This window comes from Athene cunicularia (genome assembly GCF_003259725.1).
Source record: "Athene cunicularia isolate RWA chromosome 1 unlocalized genomic scaffold, athCun1 chr1_part2, whole genome shotgun sequence".
Taxonomy (NCBI): Eukaryota; Metazoa; Chordata; class Aves; order Strigiformes; family Strigidae; genus Athene; species Athene cunicularia.
In genome coordinates, this window is record NW_020799092.1 from 70,034,895 (window position 1) to 70,055,887 (window position 20,993).

The 20,993-nt window shown below is 38.3% G+C and overlaps 1 protein-coding gene across 1 annotated transcript in view; it reads left to right on the forward strand.

Annotated features, from left to right (window-relative positions):
* Positions 1–20,993, forward strand: part of RSBN1L (round spermatid basic protein 1 like) — a gene marked incomplete at its 5' end in the record, with an annotated part of 59,176 nt that overhangs the window by 13,411 nt on the left and 24,772 nt on the right. The window contains 2 exons of the mRNA XM_026868013.1: positions 347–460; positions 14,771–15,414. Of these exons, the coding sequence (XP_026723814.1) occupies positions 347–460; positions 14,771–15,414 (758 nt within the window). The remainder of the gene's footprint in view (positions 1–346; positions 461–14,770; positions 15,415–20,993) is intronic.

The window sequence follows — 20,993 nt, forward strand, 5'->3', positions numbered from 1 at the left end:
CCCCCCCCCCGCCCATTCCTTAGCTAATGCATGTAATTTGAATTTCAAGAAGTAGGAGCTGACTACAGATGGAAAATAAGAGCAGAGGGTAGTAGAAGTAAGCAAAAATTGTTAACTGTATACAGTTAATATGGTGAATTGTTGCATACACTTCTAACAGAAACAAAACTTGACTGAGTTAGGTTTATGCTGGATTATGCAACAGATAAATATTAGCTTTGCATGTTATAAGTACTGGGATTTCCTTGTAACTCCTATCTTAATAAAGCTTATATGAGTAATATGAAATGTGCATGAGACAATTAGTTTTCTGTTCCTACTTAATCATAAAATATTTGCATTTCAGCTCAAATCAAAGACAAAATTAAAGAAAGGGAAAAGAAGCAAAAAGAGAAGAAGAAGCACAAAATAATGAATGAAATCAAGAAAGAAAATGGAGAGGTCAAATTATTGCAGAAAGGTAGGTTCGAACTATGTAGTGGTATTTCACTCGTGCTTTAAAGTCTTAGCAATTGGATTGGATACGGAGCTCTAATGCTATGGTTTGCATTTAACTTAAATGCTGTTTTCCTTGATTAGTAACTATCACCACAATGTTGCTTATCCAATAGTAGTAAAGACCAGTAGTTCAAGGAATAATATTGGTGATGCCTACATCTCTGCAGTTACTGAAGAAAGCTACCGTTTTATATATCATGAAGAAAAACAAATCCATGTCACACTTTAACATTAAATGGACAAAATTGAATAAGGAATGATAATTTGGCGATTTTTGTCAAATACTAAAGAATTATATGCAACAGGCAATCTTTCATAGAAGCATAATAGAATGGTTTGGGCTGAAAGGGACCTTAAAGATCACTTAGTTGCAACCCCTGCTGCCACGGGCAGGGACACCTTCCACTAGACCAGGTTGGCCGAAGCCCCGTCCAACCTGGCCTTGAACACTGCCAGGGAGGGGGCAGCCACAGCTTCTCTGGGCAACCTGTGCCAATGCCTCACCACCCTCACAGTCATTAATTTCTTCCTTACATCTAATCTACCCTCTTTCAGTTTAAAACCGTTACCCCTTGTCCTGTCCCTACAGTCCCTGATAAAGGGTCCTTCCCCATCTTTCCTGTAGGCCCCTTAATTACTGGAAGGCTGCTCTAAGGTCTCCCCAGAGCCTTCTCTTCTCCAGGCTGAACAAAAGCAACTCTGTCAGCCTGTCCTCATAGGGGAGGTGCTCCAGGCCCCTAATTCTCCTTTGGACCCACTTGAGCAGGTCCGTGTCCTTATGTTGGGGGCCCCAGAGCTGGACACAGCACTGCAGGTGAGGTCTCATGAGAGTGGAGTAGAGAGGAACTTTTCTTACTGTGAGGGTGGCTGAGTACTGGTACAGCTGGTCTACCGTGGTTGTAAAACCTGACTGGACACAGACCTGGGCAGCCTGCTCTAGGTGACTGTTAGCAGGTGAATTGGACTAAATGATATTAAGACATCTCTTCCAACCTCAGTGCTTCTCAGTCTGGCTACATCTTTACACTCTGTCATCAGGTATTTGTATGTACTGATAAAATTCTTCTTCCCCTCACCCTGCTTTATGTTCTTTGTGCTGAACAGTTCACTGTTCTCACCTTCTCCTTGTGTGACTGATGCTCTGCTCCCTACATCCTTTCTAGGGCCCTTTGCTAGACTTGCTCCAGTATGCCTGTGTCTGTCTTGGACTGGCAAGCCCAGAACTGACCATGGTGCTCCAGATGTGTCTCACCAGTGATGAGCAGAGGGGAAGAATCATCTCCCTCAGCCTACTGGCAGGGCTCTTCCTAATCCTGTCCAGGAGGCTGCTGGCCTGCTTTCCCACAGAGGCATGCTGATGGCTTATGGTCAGCCTGTCCTCCAACAGGAGCCCTCCAGTCCTCCTCTGTTGGGCTGCTGTCCAGCTAGTTGGTCCTCAGCCTGTGCTGGTGCAGGGTTTTGCACATCCCTGTGTTAACTGGAAGAGTCCACTGGGTTGGCCTATTTCTGCAGCCTCTCAAGGTTCCCCTCACCTGCAGCGCAACCCTGTGGTGCGTCAACCACTCCTCCCAGTTTTGTATCAACTGCAAACGTGCTGAGGGTGTGCTCTGTGCCCTCATCCCAGTCCTTAATGAAGTTGTTGAACTGTATTGGCACAAGGTATCAATGTCCAGGTTACTCCACTATAACTGTCCTCCAGCTGGACTTCCTGCTCCTCCACAACCCTTTGAGCACGGCAGTTAAGCCAGTTCCTGATCTACCTCTCTCTTCAGTTACCTAGGTCATGCTGCATTTCTATGAGGGTGTTGCTTATTTAAGTAGACCAATCTATTTCTTTATCTGTTATTTTCAGACTGCTTTTGAAGTTAGGAACAAATTCCTGATAAATTTTTTCTGCTGTATTGTCTGCTGTAGGATTTCATTTACAAACAAGAAACTGAAAACCTCAAAACAAAACATTATTCAGAATGTTCATACAAGATCATAGGCGTGGAACCCTGTAATTACTACATCACATACATCACCACTCTAAGCACAGCTCCCAGTAACTGCATTAGCAACTATGACAACTTAAAACCTCTGTTGATCAGATCTCAAGCTAATGCTTTAGACCATGAGGAATGTGTAAGCTGCTGACTTCCTGTGAAAAGAACAGATGTGGCTTGTCTTTGCTTAGCATGGAAGGAAGTCAGTGGTTGATATACTGGGTAACACTTAAGTACCTCAACAGTTTTTCAGGTTTTCTTGGCATACAAGCCTTTGTTTTTACTGTGTGTCGTATTTCTGTTGTCATTCAGCAGATGAGGTGGAAACTGCCAAGACAGCAAATCTTGTTACATGGATCTAATAAATGATATCTAATGGTGATATTTGGTCTTAAATGGTGACATATTTTTAAGTTAATCTAAAAAAACATATGCGCAGGGGCTGTGTTAGAACATCTCTGCTGTTCTGGGCTAGTTGAGTGGCAGGATAGGTTATTTTCCCAGACAACAGTGCTACAGGTATGTTAGGTGCCTTATCCTTATTTCATAGATCTGATATGTTACTAATGTATCATGTTTTAGGTTTTCTTTAAAATGTTGGTGGCAAGTGTTTTGAAAAGTTACACTTGGCTTGCCAGCATCCTGCAAAATGGACTCCTCTTTCAGGGAAGGGAGTGTGCCAGGAGAGCAGTTATTTAGAGCAGACCTTTCCACTGGGTTAATATCCTGTTCAGAGCAGCAGCTCTAGACGTCTTGTGTGGGCCTCCAAAATCTGACTGGATGTGCTTGGTGTGTGCTGTGAAGTTTGTATACATTTCCTGATTCCTTCTGCTGATCTAGCTTGACATCCTGGAAGCTGAGGGCAAGAGAGCAAAGGTAAAAGTGCTTTAAGATGCAACTTGTATCGGTGGTCAGGGCCTCTGTGACCTTCTCAAATATTGTTAAGTCTTTATCCTGTGGAATAAAAGTTGAGCTCCAAGCCCTTTTACTCCAAGCTTGGAATTCACTATGTGGGCTTAAGAAAAAAGGCTTGGAACTAGTCTACTTTCCTTTTCTTTGGGATTTTGGTTTTGTGGTTGTTTCTTTTGTGTGTGTGTGTGTGTGTATGTGTGTGTGTGTGTGTGTTAAGAAGCTACAGTGCTGGTCTCTAAACAGCTTATTTCCTTCTCCTAGGCATTAGATTTATATCTTGTGAAATGTTACTCTGACCATCTGCTGAATGCTTTGTCTTAAGTTGAGAATATTGTTAATATTCTGGTTTGTCTTTGTTTGTTGCTTCTGTTTGTGACTTAGTTTCCTTGGGGTGGAGGTAATAGCCTACCTGATTTCAGCCAGTTAAATGAGCTGTCCAAGATAAAAGGTGGCTAGTTATAGAAGAGGAGGTCAGTACTGAGAGACTGATACCTTCTGAGGGAGAGTTGGTGCATAAGCCTGACATTAGGTGTTTTGAGCTGAATTTTTGGGAAGCTTAGGGACGTAAGCGGTTCATCTGCCTAAACTTGGGTTGCTGTTTTGTTGAAAGCAATGATAAGACTTTTCCACGGTGGAGAAGAACAGCTCTAAAAAAGGGTATTTTTGCAGTTCCTGAGGCTTCTAAGGGAAATGTGCTTGGCTCTTCCAGAGATCCTGATGGTTTTTCTTATGCATCTAGAATGAAAAGGATTTTTGTCATCCTTTTGCACTTGCAGATGTATTCTCTGTAGAATAAGGCTATATAATTGCCTCTTTCAGTCTGTTACGTGGAAGGAAGAGCTTAGTTTTTTGGGAAAAAAGTCTTGGCACATGCATATTGTTAAAAATTCAGGAAATGTAAGTGATTAAAACTTCTTTTCAAAAAAAATCTGCATAACAAAGAAGTTACCTTTTAGAAATTGGAAGTTTTATTAAAAAAAAAATCATACTAATCTGACATGGCTCAGGGTTACTGGAGGTCCTGCAAAAAGAAAAAGGCTTAATAGACTTATTTGTAAACAGTCCCATTTGTATTTTCCTTTAAAAAAAAATGTCAGTCCTATTTTTCTCATTACTTACATCAGAGCACAGCAATTTCTAGAAATGCAGCAGGAGAAATTCTTGGTGTGTGTTTTTGCAAGATTAAATGCCTTGGTTTATGGAATGCCCAAATGAAGGGAAGAAGGGAGAGTGAACATCTATATTGTGCTGGTATGAACATCTGTAAGTACAAACTGTTTTCTAAAGCTTTTTTAAATTCTTCTGGGAGGAATTACATTTATTCAATTATACATTCTTACAAACATTTTACATTTTTTATAGATGGTTTTGCACAGAAGTAATTATGAAATTGGTGTATTTAATGTGAGACCTCCCTCTGAGTAATACTGCATGCTTTTTCCATTCACTATATTTTGTCTTTCTGTGTCTTTAGGGAAAATGTTGAAAGATTTGTATATAGTTGATGGGACACTAAGTGGATGGGAAGGGCTGAGGTTAGAGTGCAGGGCATACAACCCACCACACTGATTGGCCTGATTTTGCCTCACAGTCCTTGTGCATCAAGCTATCATCTTTTACTAATAAAATATATGAGTATAGGGTAAAATATATGAGTATAGATGTAAAATACAGGCAGGATATGTGCGATGAGATTACTGAAAGCAGAGCTCTTTAAAGTTCCTCAAACATTTTTTTCAGAAAGAATGCATTAAATCATTTGCTTACCTCTTGTGTAAGCCGATGGACCACTTTTCCAAGTTTTCTGGAGGTGTCTTTGCTTCTGCTCGCTCTTGGTTCCTTCCCCATCCATTTACATGGCCGATTCATTTCTATCCTTAAAGTTGCTGCTGCCTGCATTACTCCTTCTGTTCAGCTAGTACATTGTTAGCTGCACAAATCTTTGAGAACCTAGAAGGAACCAACTGTGCTGGACTTGAGCAATTTCTACTGTTGTCCAGGCAGGGTTGAGATGCTGTCAGCACTTGCTGCTTTGGGTGGGTGACAGTTGAAGTGTGTTTTGCTGGAGGCAGGAGTCTGGAGCTTGAAGCGAAGACTTTTGGTATATCAACAAAAAGAGAAAGTCAAGTGTTTTTCTACCACTGCCTGCAAAATCTATACAGGTTAAAAGGTTTCCATATGGGTTTTTTAGTTTTGTTTTTTAATTGGAGGAGGTTGAAACACTGATCTGAAGGCTGTGGGTACAGATTATGGTAGGCTGTGTGTAGCACATGCACACGTATTACTTGGAACTTCTATTATGGTGAATACTATGGAAATAATTGTAGGTTTTTTATTATTTAAAAGACAAGGAATTAAAAGATAATACTTCAGTGAGAATTGCAATGTTGTCACATTTATAGGAGCTCTTTCTTTGAGAACAGTGTTTCTATTGCTAGGCTGGGTGCACACAAAATATTTTTCTTTTGCCCTGTGATTGCATTGTATGTGTGAATTGGATTTCAGTTCTAATTTTGATGCCACAGATTTAATTAAAACACAGTGATGGTCAGCTCAGAAAAGAGGTCTGCTCTGTGTGGGTTACTCTACCATCTTTAAAGTTCTTCCATAGCAGGGTGAAAAATACTGGTGCGTTTGCTGCCTTTGCTGCTTGAAGTGGAAGGCTTCATTGAATTAAGATGTTTAAATCAGCCCTTTTACACCCCATAGTGTATTTTAAGATCCAGACATGTGGAACTGCACAAATGTTGTGTCATTGTGTCCTGCATGATTATTTCTACAGATTATTGTTCTCATACAGACCTGTAATTCTCAGCAGAAATTTCTGTTACGCTTCCCTTTTCCACCAAGTTGCTATCCTGACTTTCAGTCTAGGTAGGATTTCTGTTACGGTTTTTAGTTTGGGTACTGGTTTATTTGTAGAGTAGAGATTTAGAAGTATGAGAGGAGTAATGGGTTGCTACCAGGTACATAAAATCGTTAATCTATGGTTTTACGTGTGTGTGTGTATATGTATGTGTATATATATATATTTAATGTGGTAACTTGGGTGCCCAGACTCGAGACTGTTTGCAGACTGTGTATTTTCAGACTGTTGTAAAAGAATTAACTGAAAATACTGTAGAGCTTTATATTTGTTTTTTTACTTATTACTTTATAAATCTCTGCTTATTTTACAACACCCAGTTGAAGCTTTCATATTAAGTGCAGCTGTTGGAAAGTGTATAGGAGGAAGCATGTTAGGACTTTCCTGTGTGGCTCCGATAGGTAAGAGACAAGTATTTAATGATCTAAACATGGTAGAAGTCAATGTATACTTTTGTAGCAACCTTTATCACATCCTGTGTCAGTATGCCTGTAAGCATCACTTTCTGATAATCTTGAATAGCTGTTCTCAAGGCGGTGGTGACTGTTCAACTTTCAGGAGGGCTGAGACAAAGTAAAATACGATTATTTATTGTATTTTAGGCTTGACTCTTCTGATGTTTAATAGTCAACCTTTCAAGCCTGTAAATAGAACAAGGTATCTGTCAGTTCTCAGTTGTACTCCTGTTTGGTTTGTTCTGGACTGTGTTCTGAGACACCTCAAAGTTATGTTTCTTTTCAGCACGTGGTCTGTTAGCTTTTCAAACTGTCAGCAGTTGATCATGCTCATTCCCCTTATTTGCAGAGTGACTGTGCATGTTGTGTCTGTTCAGAATTCCATGTGCATGTTTTAACTCTATTAGGAAGTCAGTTCTAATCCTTTTGAACTATTTTGTAATGTTTTTCATTAACTCATCAAATTATTATATAAAACTATGTTTATTGAAAAATGTATAAAATTTATAATACAGTACATGTTAAAGTATAAAATTCTGTCAGTTAACTATCTGGCTGGTACAAATTTGAGGGGGTTTTAGGTTCTAAAAGGCTTTGTGGCTTTTTTTGCTTGCTACTGTAAGTGGCAATGCCTCTAAGAAATCTTGTGTTCATTACTGGTTGGTGAATGGTGCCTTGGCTGCTCCTGTTCTAAGCTATTTTTTAGTTGTTTGTGGTTATGAACTTTAAACTCATTGGAAGATCCAAGGGGATATTTCTGTGGTTTGAACTGGGATTTCTGTCAATTTAAAGACTCAGCCTGAAGAGCTGTAGCAGAGCTGAGTCGTCATAAATTTCTAATATGTAAGTAGCTTTATTCTGAATTGCAGTAAGAATGCTAGAAAATGCTTGAGTCATGTGTCTGGCCATGTGAGACTATGGGCAGAAAGTGAAGATCATTAATTGGAGGTTACTCCTTACCTATGTCTTTACTAAGAGTAGTAGGCAGAATGTCTCCTAGCACTACAGTAGGTGATAGTTGGTACAGGACCAAGCCAAAGACTGAAATAATGTTTTGGAGCTGATGACAGGAATAGCTAGGCTGATCTCTTGCTGCAGAACAAGTAGTATACCTGCAGCGGGTTGATACTGCTGTGACTCTGTGTGCCATAGAATAAGCAGTAAGATGCTGTGTTCTAGTCCTTCAGTTGAAATATCTAGGAAATGCAGTCCCTGTTCAGGCTCCTCTGCACTGACCTTTCCTCTGTGCTCCTCAGCTCTGTTAAGTTCTGGTGACTTAATTCTCCTAAAGTGAGGAAGTGAAAACTGATTTTAATTACTGGTTGCAGTTAAAAATGCTTGTCCCTTCCTGTTAGTAGCTGTCAGCTAGAAAACTGGGAAAAGAACAATTGTTACTCCTTTCCTAATCATTTTGGGGGCTATGACCTCAAGGTAGAGAAAGACTGCTCTAGTTGAAACAGCTGAATGAAATTAAAGCTTTGTGACCTCTGCTTCTGTAAAATTTCAGATCAAATGATCTCATGGACAAAACATAAGGCAAACTTCAGGTAACTTCTGAGTTTTCTTCTTATAAAAAACCTCTCAGTTGGAAGGAGCATGTAGTTACAGAGTACAGGCTGTCTAGCATCAATTTAAATTCTAATTATGTATCATATAGTAATAATAGATCATTGGCTTATTTGCATCACATTCAAACAATTCTGAATCTCAGTCCTTAGTATTAGGTCCAGTGCTGGGAGTGACAGGAATATTATGGCACAACAAGAAATAAATTTACTGAGTTATCTTGAAAGATCTGCCTGTCATATGGATGTATTCACTGGCAGAATATTTGTGGTACGTAAGGTCAGACTTGCCTAGAAGGTGATTAAAAGTTGTTTAGAGATTTGTTGCTGGGTATGTGTATGTGTGAACAGAATGAATACAGATTTCCATTCTTTTGCCTTTAAAATACAGGGCGAGTTTTATTATAACTATCCTAGTGCAGATACTGCTAGCCAAATAAGCAAAAGCAAAATGAAAATTTTGCTGTTCTTTGGTCTTCTACACTCTAGTAAAGTGTGAGCTCAGTCTGCTTTTTAACATCAGACCAAGGGGAAAGCTCCTGTAAAGGTCTAAGGGTGCTGAGGGTTTTTCTTCCCACCTCCTGCCCCTGTTACTCCTCATTCTTGGAGTCCCAAATCTCTGATTCGACTAAAAGACTTTTTTAATACAAGTGAAAATTCCTGCTTCTCTTGTGTTTCTGAATCATGCAGTGGAAAGAGTTTTTTGTTTTGTTTACAGGAGTTTCAGTAGCTGTGCTTGTCTAAATGCATCTCAGAACACAGAGACAGAAGATGCCATATGCTTCGAAATGGCTACTGTCTTGGCTGAAATTAGACTGCAGCAGTTGTAGGTATATATGTATGTATGTGAACATCTTTATGGTGGTTGTTGGTGAAGAGTCTCTCAAACACCTGTCTTGAAGGTTTTGGGTTGTGAGTGTGTGCCTCAGTAGTAACTACTTGAGAAGTGAAATATATTTGCTTACATCAAGCACTGCAGTGCTGCTGTCAAATCTTGTTTAAAACAAAGCTAGTTTGAATATCTCGGTCTTAAAGCGTTTGGATCTTTATTTAGCCTTTTAGATTGCTTGATTACATTTTTACCAAATTCTGTATGTCTGCTGTGAAGCAACTTGGTTACTACCCTAGGGAGATGTTGAAGGCAGCTGTTCTTTTTTGGTTTCTGTTAGCCAAGAGTCAAAGCAGCATTATTGATTTTGGAATTTTGCAGCACGTTTTTCTTTAAAGTATTTCGATATATGCAGCAGAGGAGTGACTGAATGAGCATGTTTCTGCACCTCTGTACAGCTAATGCAAAAGAAGAAAAGTTGGAAGTACTTTACTGGGCACTACTGATACAAATCCTAGTATTTCAGCAAATGAATCCTTTTGCTGTTGAAGTCTGAGCAGCTTTAAACACCTACTTCAGAGTAAAACTTTGAAATTCATCAGAGCAGGAGCCTTAGGCTAGAGATTTGCTGCCTCCTCATTCTGTGAAATTCTATTCAAGCTTTGCTGAGAAATAATGCTTACAGAAATCAGTTTTCCATTTCGTGTTTGTATTCCTCAGGAAAACTTTGGCTATATGCTAAAATAATTGAACACTAATATTCTGAAGTTGAGCATATGCTTATGTCAAAGCAGTTTTGGGAACAAGCACTGTGCAACTACCACCCACACACTCATTGTAATAAAGGTCGGAGGGAAGAAATGGTAGTCTGATCCATATTGCAGTTAAATATACCAGAATGTTACCTTTTAAAAGGTAAATTGTATAACTGCAATGTTGAATTTAAAAGCTCAAGTTTTTTGTGTTGGGAAACCTTCTATTGAGGTTTTCTAGGAACTTGGTCATATCTCATATATGTGTTATGGTAGTGTTTTGTGTGGTGGCAGAATTTTTTTTTTTTTACCCTTAAAAATCCAGCCTTGTTCAGTGCTTGAGGTGGATAGATGAAGGTGTGGTGGGCAGTGTAGCTAAGCAGATCAAGTGGTTTGCTGCCACTGATGAGGGGTAGGTTCTGCTGCTCCTCATTGCCTGCTGTCCGTTGTTTCCATGCTCTAGTTCCTGTCTGACAATGCTGTGAACTAATTCTGTTCACTACTCTAGCAGCAAAGTGAGTAGTGTTCTGCTGAGCCATCAAGATAAGTCAATTTACTGCATAATCAAATGATCATCAGTCAGGACCAGGAATGGTGCAGGACGGTGTCAGGAGCAGTCGCAGAGGAGAGTGGGGAGTTGGACTCTACCCATCTGTGGCAGTGAGCTTTTAAATTGCCCCAGCTGTAACATATATTGACATTTGAAGGCCAAACAATTATGAAAACTTTTTTTTACAGTCTTTCAGTATTCAATTTAATATTAGAATATAAGTATAATTTTCTCTACCAAATATGGTGTCCGAAGTATCTAAAAATTATTTTTCGTAAGTATGTCATTTGCTGACAATGTGCAAATGAAGTAGAGTTCTTAACAGAATTTGTTGTGTGTATCCAGTAATATAAGCTTGTGTGAATTTGAAGGCTTAAAACAACTAAGCATTTCTTGAAGTCATGTCATCTTTCAATTTCTGCTTGACATGCTTTTAAAGACCTATGTTTTAATTTTGTTGGTATGTAATTTTTGGTTTTTAAGTCTTCAGTAATATTTTGAAAAAATCTCATTTGGAATCCCTTTTCTCTTCTGACTTCTGTGTTTTATGGCTTTTTTTCATCTCCAGAAGCATCAGTAGCTCAGACCCTTAAAAGAAGAGATTCATGTGTAGTGTCTGTCCTTGGGAGACAAAATATTTTGTTTTTTCTCTATTCACTGTGGCAAGTTCAGAGGTCTATGCTACTGACCATCATAGATCTTCAGATGTTTTTTTGTTATACACCCTTTTGTTCCTTTAGTGATTGTTGCTTTCTTGTTCTCTTTAATTCAAAATTAAAAATGGCCTTAGTTCTAACCTTTATGCTATATAGTGATCCAGAGAGTTGTGTTCAGAGATGAAAGGCTGCTAGCAAATATTTATTTGGTTCTAAATTGTGTGCACTGTCTTTGCAACTTCCCATGATTTGGGAGTGTACTGATGGCATAAGTCTTATATCTGTGATCAAAAAGTAAAAGCAGTCTATATTATTAAAATATTTGTATTTAAACCTGAATAGAAAATTTCTTTTAGAGCTGGAGGGAGGACTGTGTTGGATACCAGAAAAAGAATTATTTTTATCCTGTGGTTAAGAGCGTTTTTCCCCTTCTGAAGGTTTCATGGAGATGTTGTGAAAACAAACACAGAATTATAAATGTTCTTCATTTTTAAAATGTCTCAGTTAATCCCTCTTAGAAGGTTTTGAGTATTTACGTAGGAGTATACCAAGCTAACTAAAATGTTTTTACGACTGGTTTTGAGTGCAAATCTTTTTGGATATGTTTATGTGAACTTTGCATAATTTGACACTGATTTACATTCCATTTATCTGATTTTAATTGTGCATGTTACATTGGGGTTTTTTGTTGATTCTGTCTTAAAAGCACCACTGCTGTTTGAGACCATGGCTTTGCTCGTTTAAGTGCTGTTTACTGATGATTAGAATAGACTGTTTCAGTTGAAAGGGACCTACTACAATCATCCTAGTCCAACTGCCTGACCACTTCAGAGCTGACCAAAAGTTAAAACACATTAAGGGTATTGTCCAAATTCCTCTTAAACACTTGACAGGCTTGGGGCATCAATCACCTCTTTAAGAAGCTTATTTTGTAGTTTAGGAGTTCTATAACCTTAAAAGTGGGGGTTTGATTGTTTTGTTTTGGTTTTTTTGCATAGCTGCATCTGTGAAATACTTTAGGTGATGGATTAAAAACCTGCCACCACATATTACAGAAGGAGTTGAGTGAAATTGACTGTTAGTCAGTAAAACTTCCTGGAAGATATAATCAAAGGCTGGGGAATGGGACAGATTGAAAGGGGAGAGGGGAGAATCTTTGTTCTTGTACTGTAGAAATGGGACTCAACAATTTGAGGTAGTTTTGCACAGATACAGATTCATAGCCATCTTTTGTGTAAGTACACATTTCAACTAGTAATAATGGAATGTAATTTAATAGCTGGATGTATAGTTTATAATCTTCAATATTTTTAAGGTTTTCTTTGGTGATTATAGACATGCTAAAGTATAAGAGCGCAGTCTGCGTCTTGCTATAGTAAATATCTTCTTGCTTTAAATTTAGAAGTTGTTGTATTGCTTGCCAGTTATATTACTTCTGATTGTACTCCAATGAATATGTTTCCATCCTTTCCCTTCCATGTATGAAGTCCCAGATCTGAGTGACTAGCCCCTACAAAAATCTGAGCTCATCGGAGAACAAGTGAAGTGGGTTGACAAGTAACCCCTGCTTCCATCTGCCTCGTCTTGCTGCAGCATTCAGTGCTATAATTCTGTATTTTCTATATTCAAACTAATGTAATGTCTGGAAGTGTTTGACTTCTTTATGATATCCATCCGTATAGCAATAATTTTCATGTTTAGAGTGAAACAGTTTTAAAATGGCAAGTTAAAGCATTTTGAAATACCTGTAGACTCTTGGATACTTTCTAGTTGTGTATTTCTGCAGTCAGGAGGAGGGAGAAAATTGTCTATTCTGTAGTCTGTATTTTTTGAGGCTTGGATTGAGACTTCTAAGCCTATAATATGGAACTTCCCACTGTCATAAATGGTTTCTTTGTTTTTATTCCCCCCCCGCCCCCCAATGGAACTGGTGCTTACGGAATGCCAGAATGTGAACAGTAGGTGATATTTCTTTTTTCAGGCGATGCCATTTTCACTCCAGTACCCTGGCACCCTCAGTGAACTATCTCAGGATTCCTCTAAGGTTGAGGTGATTGGTTGTACATGTGTTGCTGCTCTTTTTGGTCTTTCTGTGCACACTAAAGACTTTTGTGGCAGAAGGAAGATTTTACCAAAGAAGTCGTGAATATTTCATCTACTAGATGAAGCAGTCCTGTTAGAGACCCGTGCTGGTTTTACAATAAATTTAGCCTAATGAAAGGATGCTATTTTAGGGAGGATACTGTGCCTCTTGGCAGTTGAACTTGGTTAGCTAAAAGTGAAATTGTGCTCACAGAGTATGTGAATCTTATTTAGAGTGACGGGAGTCTTTGTAGCTTTTAACTGTGTATTAGCTTAAGAAATCCTAGAGCCTACTTCCTTGTTTGGGTTAACTTGTTCCCCCTTAGATAGAAGCTAGAGAGATAACTAGCTTGCCTGTGTCCACCTCAGAAATCCTGGAGTTATGTAGCTGTTGTCAGAAACCTCAGGAGGTTCAGAGGCAAGTGTCTTCAATTGTTTGTTCTCCTTTCTGTATCTGTATCTTCTATATCCAGACTTCTTAATTATCAGCATGAATGTGTGATTCTATGCACCAACTGTTGTTGGGTTTTTGTGGTTAGGTTTTTTTTTTTTAAGGACTCTTGTGAATTACTTGTGCTGAGGATTGAAAGCTGAAAATAGTCTACTACAGCATAGTAGTAGAGACTGGATCATTTAACTGCTGTGAATTTCAGATTACTTAGAAATTGTGTATTTCATTGCAAGACTAAACTTCAAAACTTCTGTGTCTGAATCTGCTGATCTTGAATTGCTTGTTGTGAATATAATTTTGTGCTATAAAATGCCTAGTAATTTGAATTATCAAACTGTGAAATTATTTCAACTACTAGGCTTTTGGGCAGTGTAGTGACAGAAGGGTTTTTTGGCTCCTGTGTTTATTACTTGCAAAAACTCCCCAAAAGCACCTGAAGGAAAACACCTTAAGACAAGAGAGAATGTTTACCACAGATATAACTTGAACACATTATCCCCAAATGAGTACTTTTTGTCTTTAGGCCATTAGTTTGTTTTCAGTTCAGCTTGCATATTATATAAACTTGAAGCTAGTTTCTGTTTTGTGAGATTTTGGTTTTTGGTGGTTGTTTGTTTGTTTTTTTTTTGTTTCTGGCTTTTATTTTAGAAAGTATGGGGTCAGTTTTTAGATATTTCCACATGTATTTCAACAAATTCTGGAAGAATGACCATGTAAAGCCACCTGACAAGGTAGACTATGGCAGTGGCAGCTTGTGAACCACTTGCTGCTGATGGTTGATACTCACTGACCGTTTGTAAACCCCTTATTTGGCACTGTTTCCTGACAACTGTCATGTAATGTCTCTGAACTTTCTAGTATAGTAATTGCTGATGACCAGTTAAAGGGTATGATTAAGGATTGTGACTCATCTTGAAAACAGCCTTGGAAAACTTGTTTTTTTTGTGATTTCTTCCCCTTCCCCCCCTCTAGCTTATTTGCCAGTCATAATGTGAACATGGCAGGTATTTCATACTACCGATTTTCAGTAAGATGCACATTGTGATCCTCAGTATTGGTCTCTGGTCTCTGTGTGCCATGGTGAGGGCTTTGATAACTTTGAATCCTGATCTTTAAATACATATTTTGTATATGAAGATACTCAAGAGATCTTTTTTCCCTCTCAACAGGTGGGAAGGAGAAACCGAAAACCAATGCAGAAGAGCTACAGATTAAAAAAGTTAAGAAGAAAAAGAAAAAGAAACATAAAGAGAATGAGAAGAGGAAGCGTCCAAAAATGTACAGCAAATCCATTCAGACCATCTGCTCAGGACTGGTTTCTGATTTTGAGGATCAGGAAGCCAAAGGCATCATAGATGATCATCTTAAGGATTTCAGTGGGAAAAATGTGGATCCCAAGAAGGACTGTGAGTCCAAGATACCAGAGAACAGTGAGTTTCCATTTGTCTCGTTAAAGGAGCCACGGGTTCAAAATAAACTCAAAAGGTTGGACACATTGGAGTTCAAACAGCTGATTCATATTGAGCACCAGCCTAACGGAGGTGCATCAGTTATCCATGCCTACAGTAATGAACTCTCCCACTTATCTCCTGTGGAGATGGAGAGATTTGCAGAAGAGTTTGTGGGTCTGGTTTTTAGTGAAAATGAAAACTGTGCAGCTTACTATGTTATGGGTATTGTTCATGGGGCAGCTACTTATTTACCTGACTTTTTAGACTACTTTTCGTTTAATTTTCCCAATTCACCAGTGAAAATGGAGATTTTGGGAAAGAAAGATATAGAGACAACGACTATGTCAAATTTTCATGCTCAGGTAAGAGGTTATACATTTTACTTTCTAAAGTCATGTAATGGTTTCAAACAACTGTGAATGGGGGTTTTTTAGAATACAGTTGCTATTAGCTGTGCTGTGTGGATGATACAAAAGACTAGGAATAAGGGAATTCTTTAAGTATTGTTAGTTCTGCAATATTAAAGATAAGGAGCCTCTGAACTGAGATAGAAGTTGGACTTCATGGGGGAGGGGGAATGTTTGCATGCCTCTGTGTGTAGGTTTCTTTGGATTTGTTCCTGTGGCTGAAGTGTAACTGTGAAGTTTTGGAGACTTAAAATGATCTAGCTGTGGCTATCTGGGCATCTGAACTGTAGTTTATCTGTATGAACTTCTTCATGAAACTGAAATGCTTTAGATATTAGAACATTATACATACTATGTATGTATTATTATTATACATACTGTGTATGTACTATTAGAACAATGTTATACATAAAGACTTGTGTAGGGCACAGTTAATTAGTTGTATTTGTAGTTTGAGGCTTTTAAATCCATCCTGTAAGGAAAACTTAATGGTGATTAATGTAGCTACCAATTTGATACTTACCCATTTCTCCTCAGTTATAGTCTCTTAAAAGCTGGTAAGTTATGTGTCAAAATGTCAGGCAGCTTTTGAATCTTTTTTTAATTTTATTTTTTATTTTCCAGAGTGAAATGACTGTATGCTCTCTTAACAACAGCTACTGATTAAACATAACCTCTGCTATTTATTAACTTGCTGTGGAAGACACATTACTGTTGCATATAAAGTATTTATATTTCAGGTCTTTTAAGTTGAGGGAAAAAAAGATTTCTAACTCTATTAGATTGCCACCTTGGTGATGAAGGTATTACATAAAGCCCATGGAGATATTCTGAAACAATTTATGAAGAAACTCAGTCCTTTTCTTCAGTATACCAATTTTAGCTCACCATTGCCTGTTTAACTCCCTATTGGTGATTTTAGGTGTTGTATGGGACATCCTTAAACTATTTTAGTCTTCACTTTTTTGACAATTATGAAGAGTACAAGTGTAAGTTATACTGTCATCTTTTTCACGAAAAACATGTTTTTCTGTGGCTAAATATTTGCATGGAACACTATTGCATTTATTGACAGATTTCAGGTATGTGTTATCCACATGGATATGCAGAATTGCAGTGTTGCTGCAAGAGAACACTTGCAGTGCTGGTTAAGAGAGCATCCACTGCCATGAAATATGAATATTCTGTGAAATATATTTGCTGATTTTTTTTTTTCAGTATGTAAACTGAAACATTACTTTAATAGTAAAAAAATCACAGAACATATTATGGGCAGCTACCCAGAGCTGCTCTATCTTAGGTTATTTTATATTACAAAAAAAAAAAAAAAAAAAAGCTGGATCTGTCCTTAAAAGTATGTTCCTTAAGTCCATCAACCTGTTATCTTGGGCAGCACACTAGCTGAGTAGTAGTATCTGCCCTAAAGAAGTAGTTAAAAGCCCAAATTTTATTTTTGCAGATGATAATGGAATTATTTTACTGAAAGGATGGATTAACTTGATATTACAATGGTGTCATCAATATCTGTAGTCAAATCAGTTCTGAGATCATTGGGGTTGACAACCTAATTTCCTGGTTTTCTGTAAGTGAAGGAGGAGCAGAGAGAGAATGTAGTAGATAAAATGAAAGGAGCCAAACTGTATTAGAGCATTCAACTGGTCAACTTCATAGTCTGTCTTCTAACCTATACTTTACTTGCCTGGATGTTTAATTTTGGTATCTGCTTTCCTTTGTTTTCTCTCAGTTTTCCAGTTAGCTTTTGTAGTGTTTTATGACTTGTTAGAGTTTGGTTGCTTGTCAGAAAACACTTGGGTCCTTGTATTTTTGCAAACATAAATGGTGTGGTGTGTATAAATAATGTATACAGGCATACACCAGCCTTATTCATACCATTTTCTGCGCAGCATTGCTGTTTCCTGGAATACTTAAGTCAGTATCTTGGTTGACTAACTATTGATTATATTTTTTCCTTTATTTTTTGGTCTTATTCTGGCTGCTTATTTTGTATTACTCAGGTGATCTGTTAAGGTTCTCTTTAGTATTCTCCCTTCTACTGGGACCAGTATCAAAGGTGTCTGGGAAGGAATATGAGAGTCTAGTTGTCACAGTGATACTGTGTCAGTGCTCATCCTTCAGGGATGTGAGAGGACCTTTTTGAATCTGAGTTGTGAATTTTGTGAATTTTAACCTTCAGCTGTGTCATTGTGTTTAAACTGTGGATTCATTCGTGTCAGTTACCTCTCTTTTTCAGTTTTCTGCCTCTGCTTTCGGTCATAAATAGTACTGAATGATTGTATAACGTTACGTTTTGTGCAGATTGATGATCATCTTCTGACTTGTTGACTTCTTTATGAATCTTTTAAAGGGATTCTAATGTGTGATTGCAGTATATTTCATTGAAATTTAAAATGTAGTTTTCTGTTCCTACATTGCAAAAGCTCAGTGCTGCTGTGCTCCCTGTTGCCCTGAGCTGTCTGAGCAATGTGTCTAGCAGTTGTTGTATAGTCTCAGTTGAGAGGCAAGTTGTTTTCTGATGTCAAAGTAGGCACTTAGTTTTATCAAATCTGCTTTGAGTATCTGTCTCAGCCTTTAAGAGACTTGAGTATTCTGCTAATTTTCACTAAAACACTGAAATGAGGCTCACTTTAGTACATGAGGCTTTTTGTTTTTTTTGAGAATCATTGTAGCCTATGTAATCTGATAAACCTAAGTATTAAAAAAGATTTTTAAAAATATTAAAAAAATAGGAGAAGGAGGGATGAGCTAAGCTTGACATGGAAAGTGTTATAGAGTATTTAATCAGAGTTTTTAATTCTCAAGTTTGATTATTTCAGAAATATTCAGTAATCTTCCACCTCCTGTTTTGTAGCAGATAGGTTTTTTTTTTTGGTTTTAAGTAATGCATATTTTCAAGTCACTTAGTTCTGTAGTAAGAGGCGGATCCCACAGTAAATTCTGTTATCGATATCAAAACTGTTGGGATCCTCCTGAGTCTATCTGGAAAGTCTTAATCTTTAGGTAATTTACTTAGTTTTCACAATTGTAGAGTTGAAAATAAATTCCTCTCAGCTTCCCAGTATACCTGTGTCAACAAAAGTAATGTAGTTTCACTTGTCAAGAGATTAGAAGTTGACAGAAGCTTGTGGAAATAGATTAGGCACGGGAGAGAGGAGTTTGTGTTGGAACTGATGCCATTTCATCAGAATTAGCTTTTAAATTTTGGGGGGATGGAGGAACTGAGGAGTTTCTCAACACCTAGCTTGAGCCTGTGTTTAAGTACTCCTTAACTGATAAATTTTTTTAGGTTAGTGGAACAGCTCTGTCTCTGAACTGTCTGTAAGGCTTAGTCAGACGGTTTCTATGATTGGGCAAAATTGAATTAGTTGGGGTATCCTTGTAGTCAGTAAGTCACTTTTTCAGGCAGTGGAAAACTGTCTGGTGCAGGTACATCCCTGGGCTCCCATCATTTGTGTAGATGGCAACAGCTGTATCGGTTACCTGGTAGCTATGAATCTTACTTGCCAAGCTCTTAAGAGGAATTCAAAGAATGTTAATTATAATCTTTTGCCACCGACTTGCAGCTTACATCACTTCAGTTAAACTATTCAGTGCTGGGCAAGTGCCTCTAATATTTTGAACGCATTACTGTGTCCTCATTCTGGGCAAGTGTAAATTTTTATTGCCTTGTTGAAACCCCAAAATGCACACTTCATGTTTAACCATAACGATGCTTAGTGGATTGATTTTTACTGTGCTTTAGTCTTACCCCAGAGCCAGCTTCCTAGTACAGGTGAAGTAAAATGCTGAGCAATACCCAACAGTTCCTGTGCATCAAGACAAGGTTGACTATTTTTAAGCCGTATCTGACAAATGCTTGTCTGATGTGTTTGCTGGACATCTCTAATTGATACCACATTTCCCAAAGAAATATGCTGAAAAATCTTTTTTTTTTCTTTTTTTTTTTCCCCCTTGTCCTCATATCTTAATCCTCCTGCCAGTCCTTTTATTCTGATCTTTAGTGGACAATGCAGTTTATGCTTTTCTTTCAGGTTCTCTATTTGAAGATTGCTTAACAGCTCCTTTTTTTCCCCCCCTTCCTTAGACTAAGTAATTTGAGTTACTTCAGTCTACCATTCATGTTATATCCTTATCGCTCTTACTGCTCTCCCCTTATGCTCTCTTCAGTCATTCTTATTTTTCTTAAAATACAGTACTGAAGATAGATAGTGTCTGCCTGGTGTATTGTTGTCAGGCAGTGTGAGAAGATTGCTTCAAGTGTCTTGCAAATCACTGCTTTTTGTTACCTATTCTTGCCTTTTCCAGAACAGTTTGTGATCTGCTGTAGCAGCAGCTCCTGCTAAGTGAGTCACTCCCCTTTTCATGTTAATTATATATGAGTGTAGTCCTTTGCTTTCATTCAGTTTGAATTATATCCTGTGTGTTCTGATACTTTCTCCAGTTTATCAAAGATCTTGTTCATTTTGATCCTTTCCTGTAGTAGGCTTGCAGCTTTGTTACCTGCAGGTTTCATAAGCATACATTGTGTTCAAAGGAAAGATTCTTGCTGCATGCCAAAAAATTGGTCCTTTGATGTTGATAGTTATGTGAACACAGACAAATTAAAACTACCCACAATATGCTGTTACAAGACCATGTTTCTGTAGCAGTTTTGAGAACATAGTGCAAATGACAAATAACAAGGTGTACTGGTCCTCTGAAAAACCCTATCCTGTCATATTAAGGAAAAGGTAGTTTGACTTGGGCTTTTTTTGACATGTCCATATTTATTAGCTTTTACCATCTTAATTTCTAGGTGGTTAAGACAGGAGTATCTAGCTAACTTTTTTCTGGAAATTGAAACTGAGCTACATGGTCTTGAACTCTTTTGTGTCTTTTCTTGACACCTGTTTCTTTAAGATGGTGTGGTGGTTTCACCTTGGCTAAATGCCAGGTACACACCAAGTCACTCTGTCACTTCTGCTTCCCCCTTTTTTTTCAACAGGGCAGAAAGTGGGAAAGAAAACAAGGTAGGAAAAAAAGCCCCAACCCTTGTGGGTAAAACAAAAGCAGTATTAATGTAAGCAAAGCAAAGGTCCGCGCGTGGAACCAAAGAGAAACCAGCCTTATTCTGTACTTCCCATTAACAGGTGATGTTGGCCTTGGGGCACCAATACACATAGTGGTTACCTTGGAGGACCAAGGGTGACCCCACCCCCTTTCTCCTTTTTCCCAGCTTTATACTTGAGCAGTCGTCATATGGTCTGGAATATCCCTTTGGTCAGGTCGGGTCAGCTGTCCTGGTTGTGTCCCCTCCCAAGATCTTGCTCACTCTGTCCCACTGCGGGTAAAATATTGGATAGAGCCTTGGAGCTGTGTAAGCACTGCTCAGCAGGAGCCACAACACCAGAGTGCTATCAACACCCTGCCAGCTCCCAGCATAAAACACAGCACTGTGATGGCTGCTATAGGGGAAAACCAATTCCTGCTCAGCCAGACCCAGTACAGATGGTGTGCTAATCCTCTTCTAGTGTTGA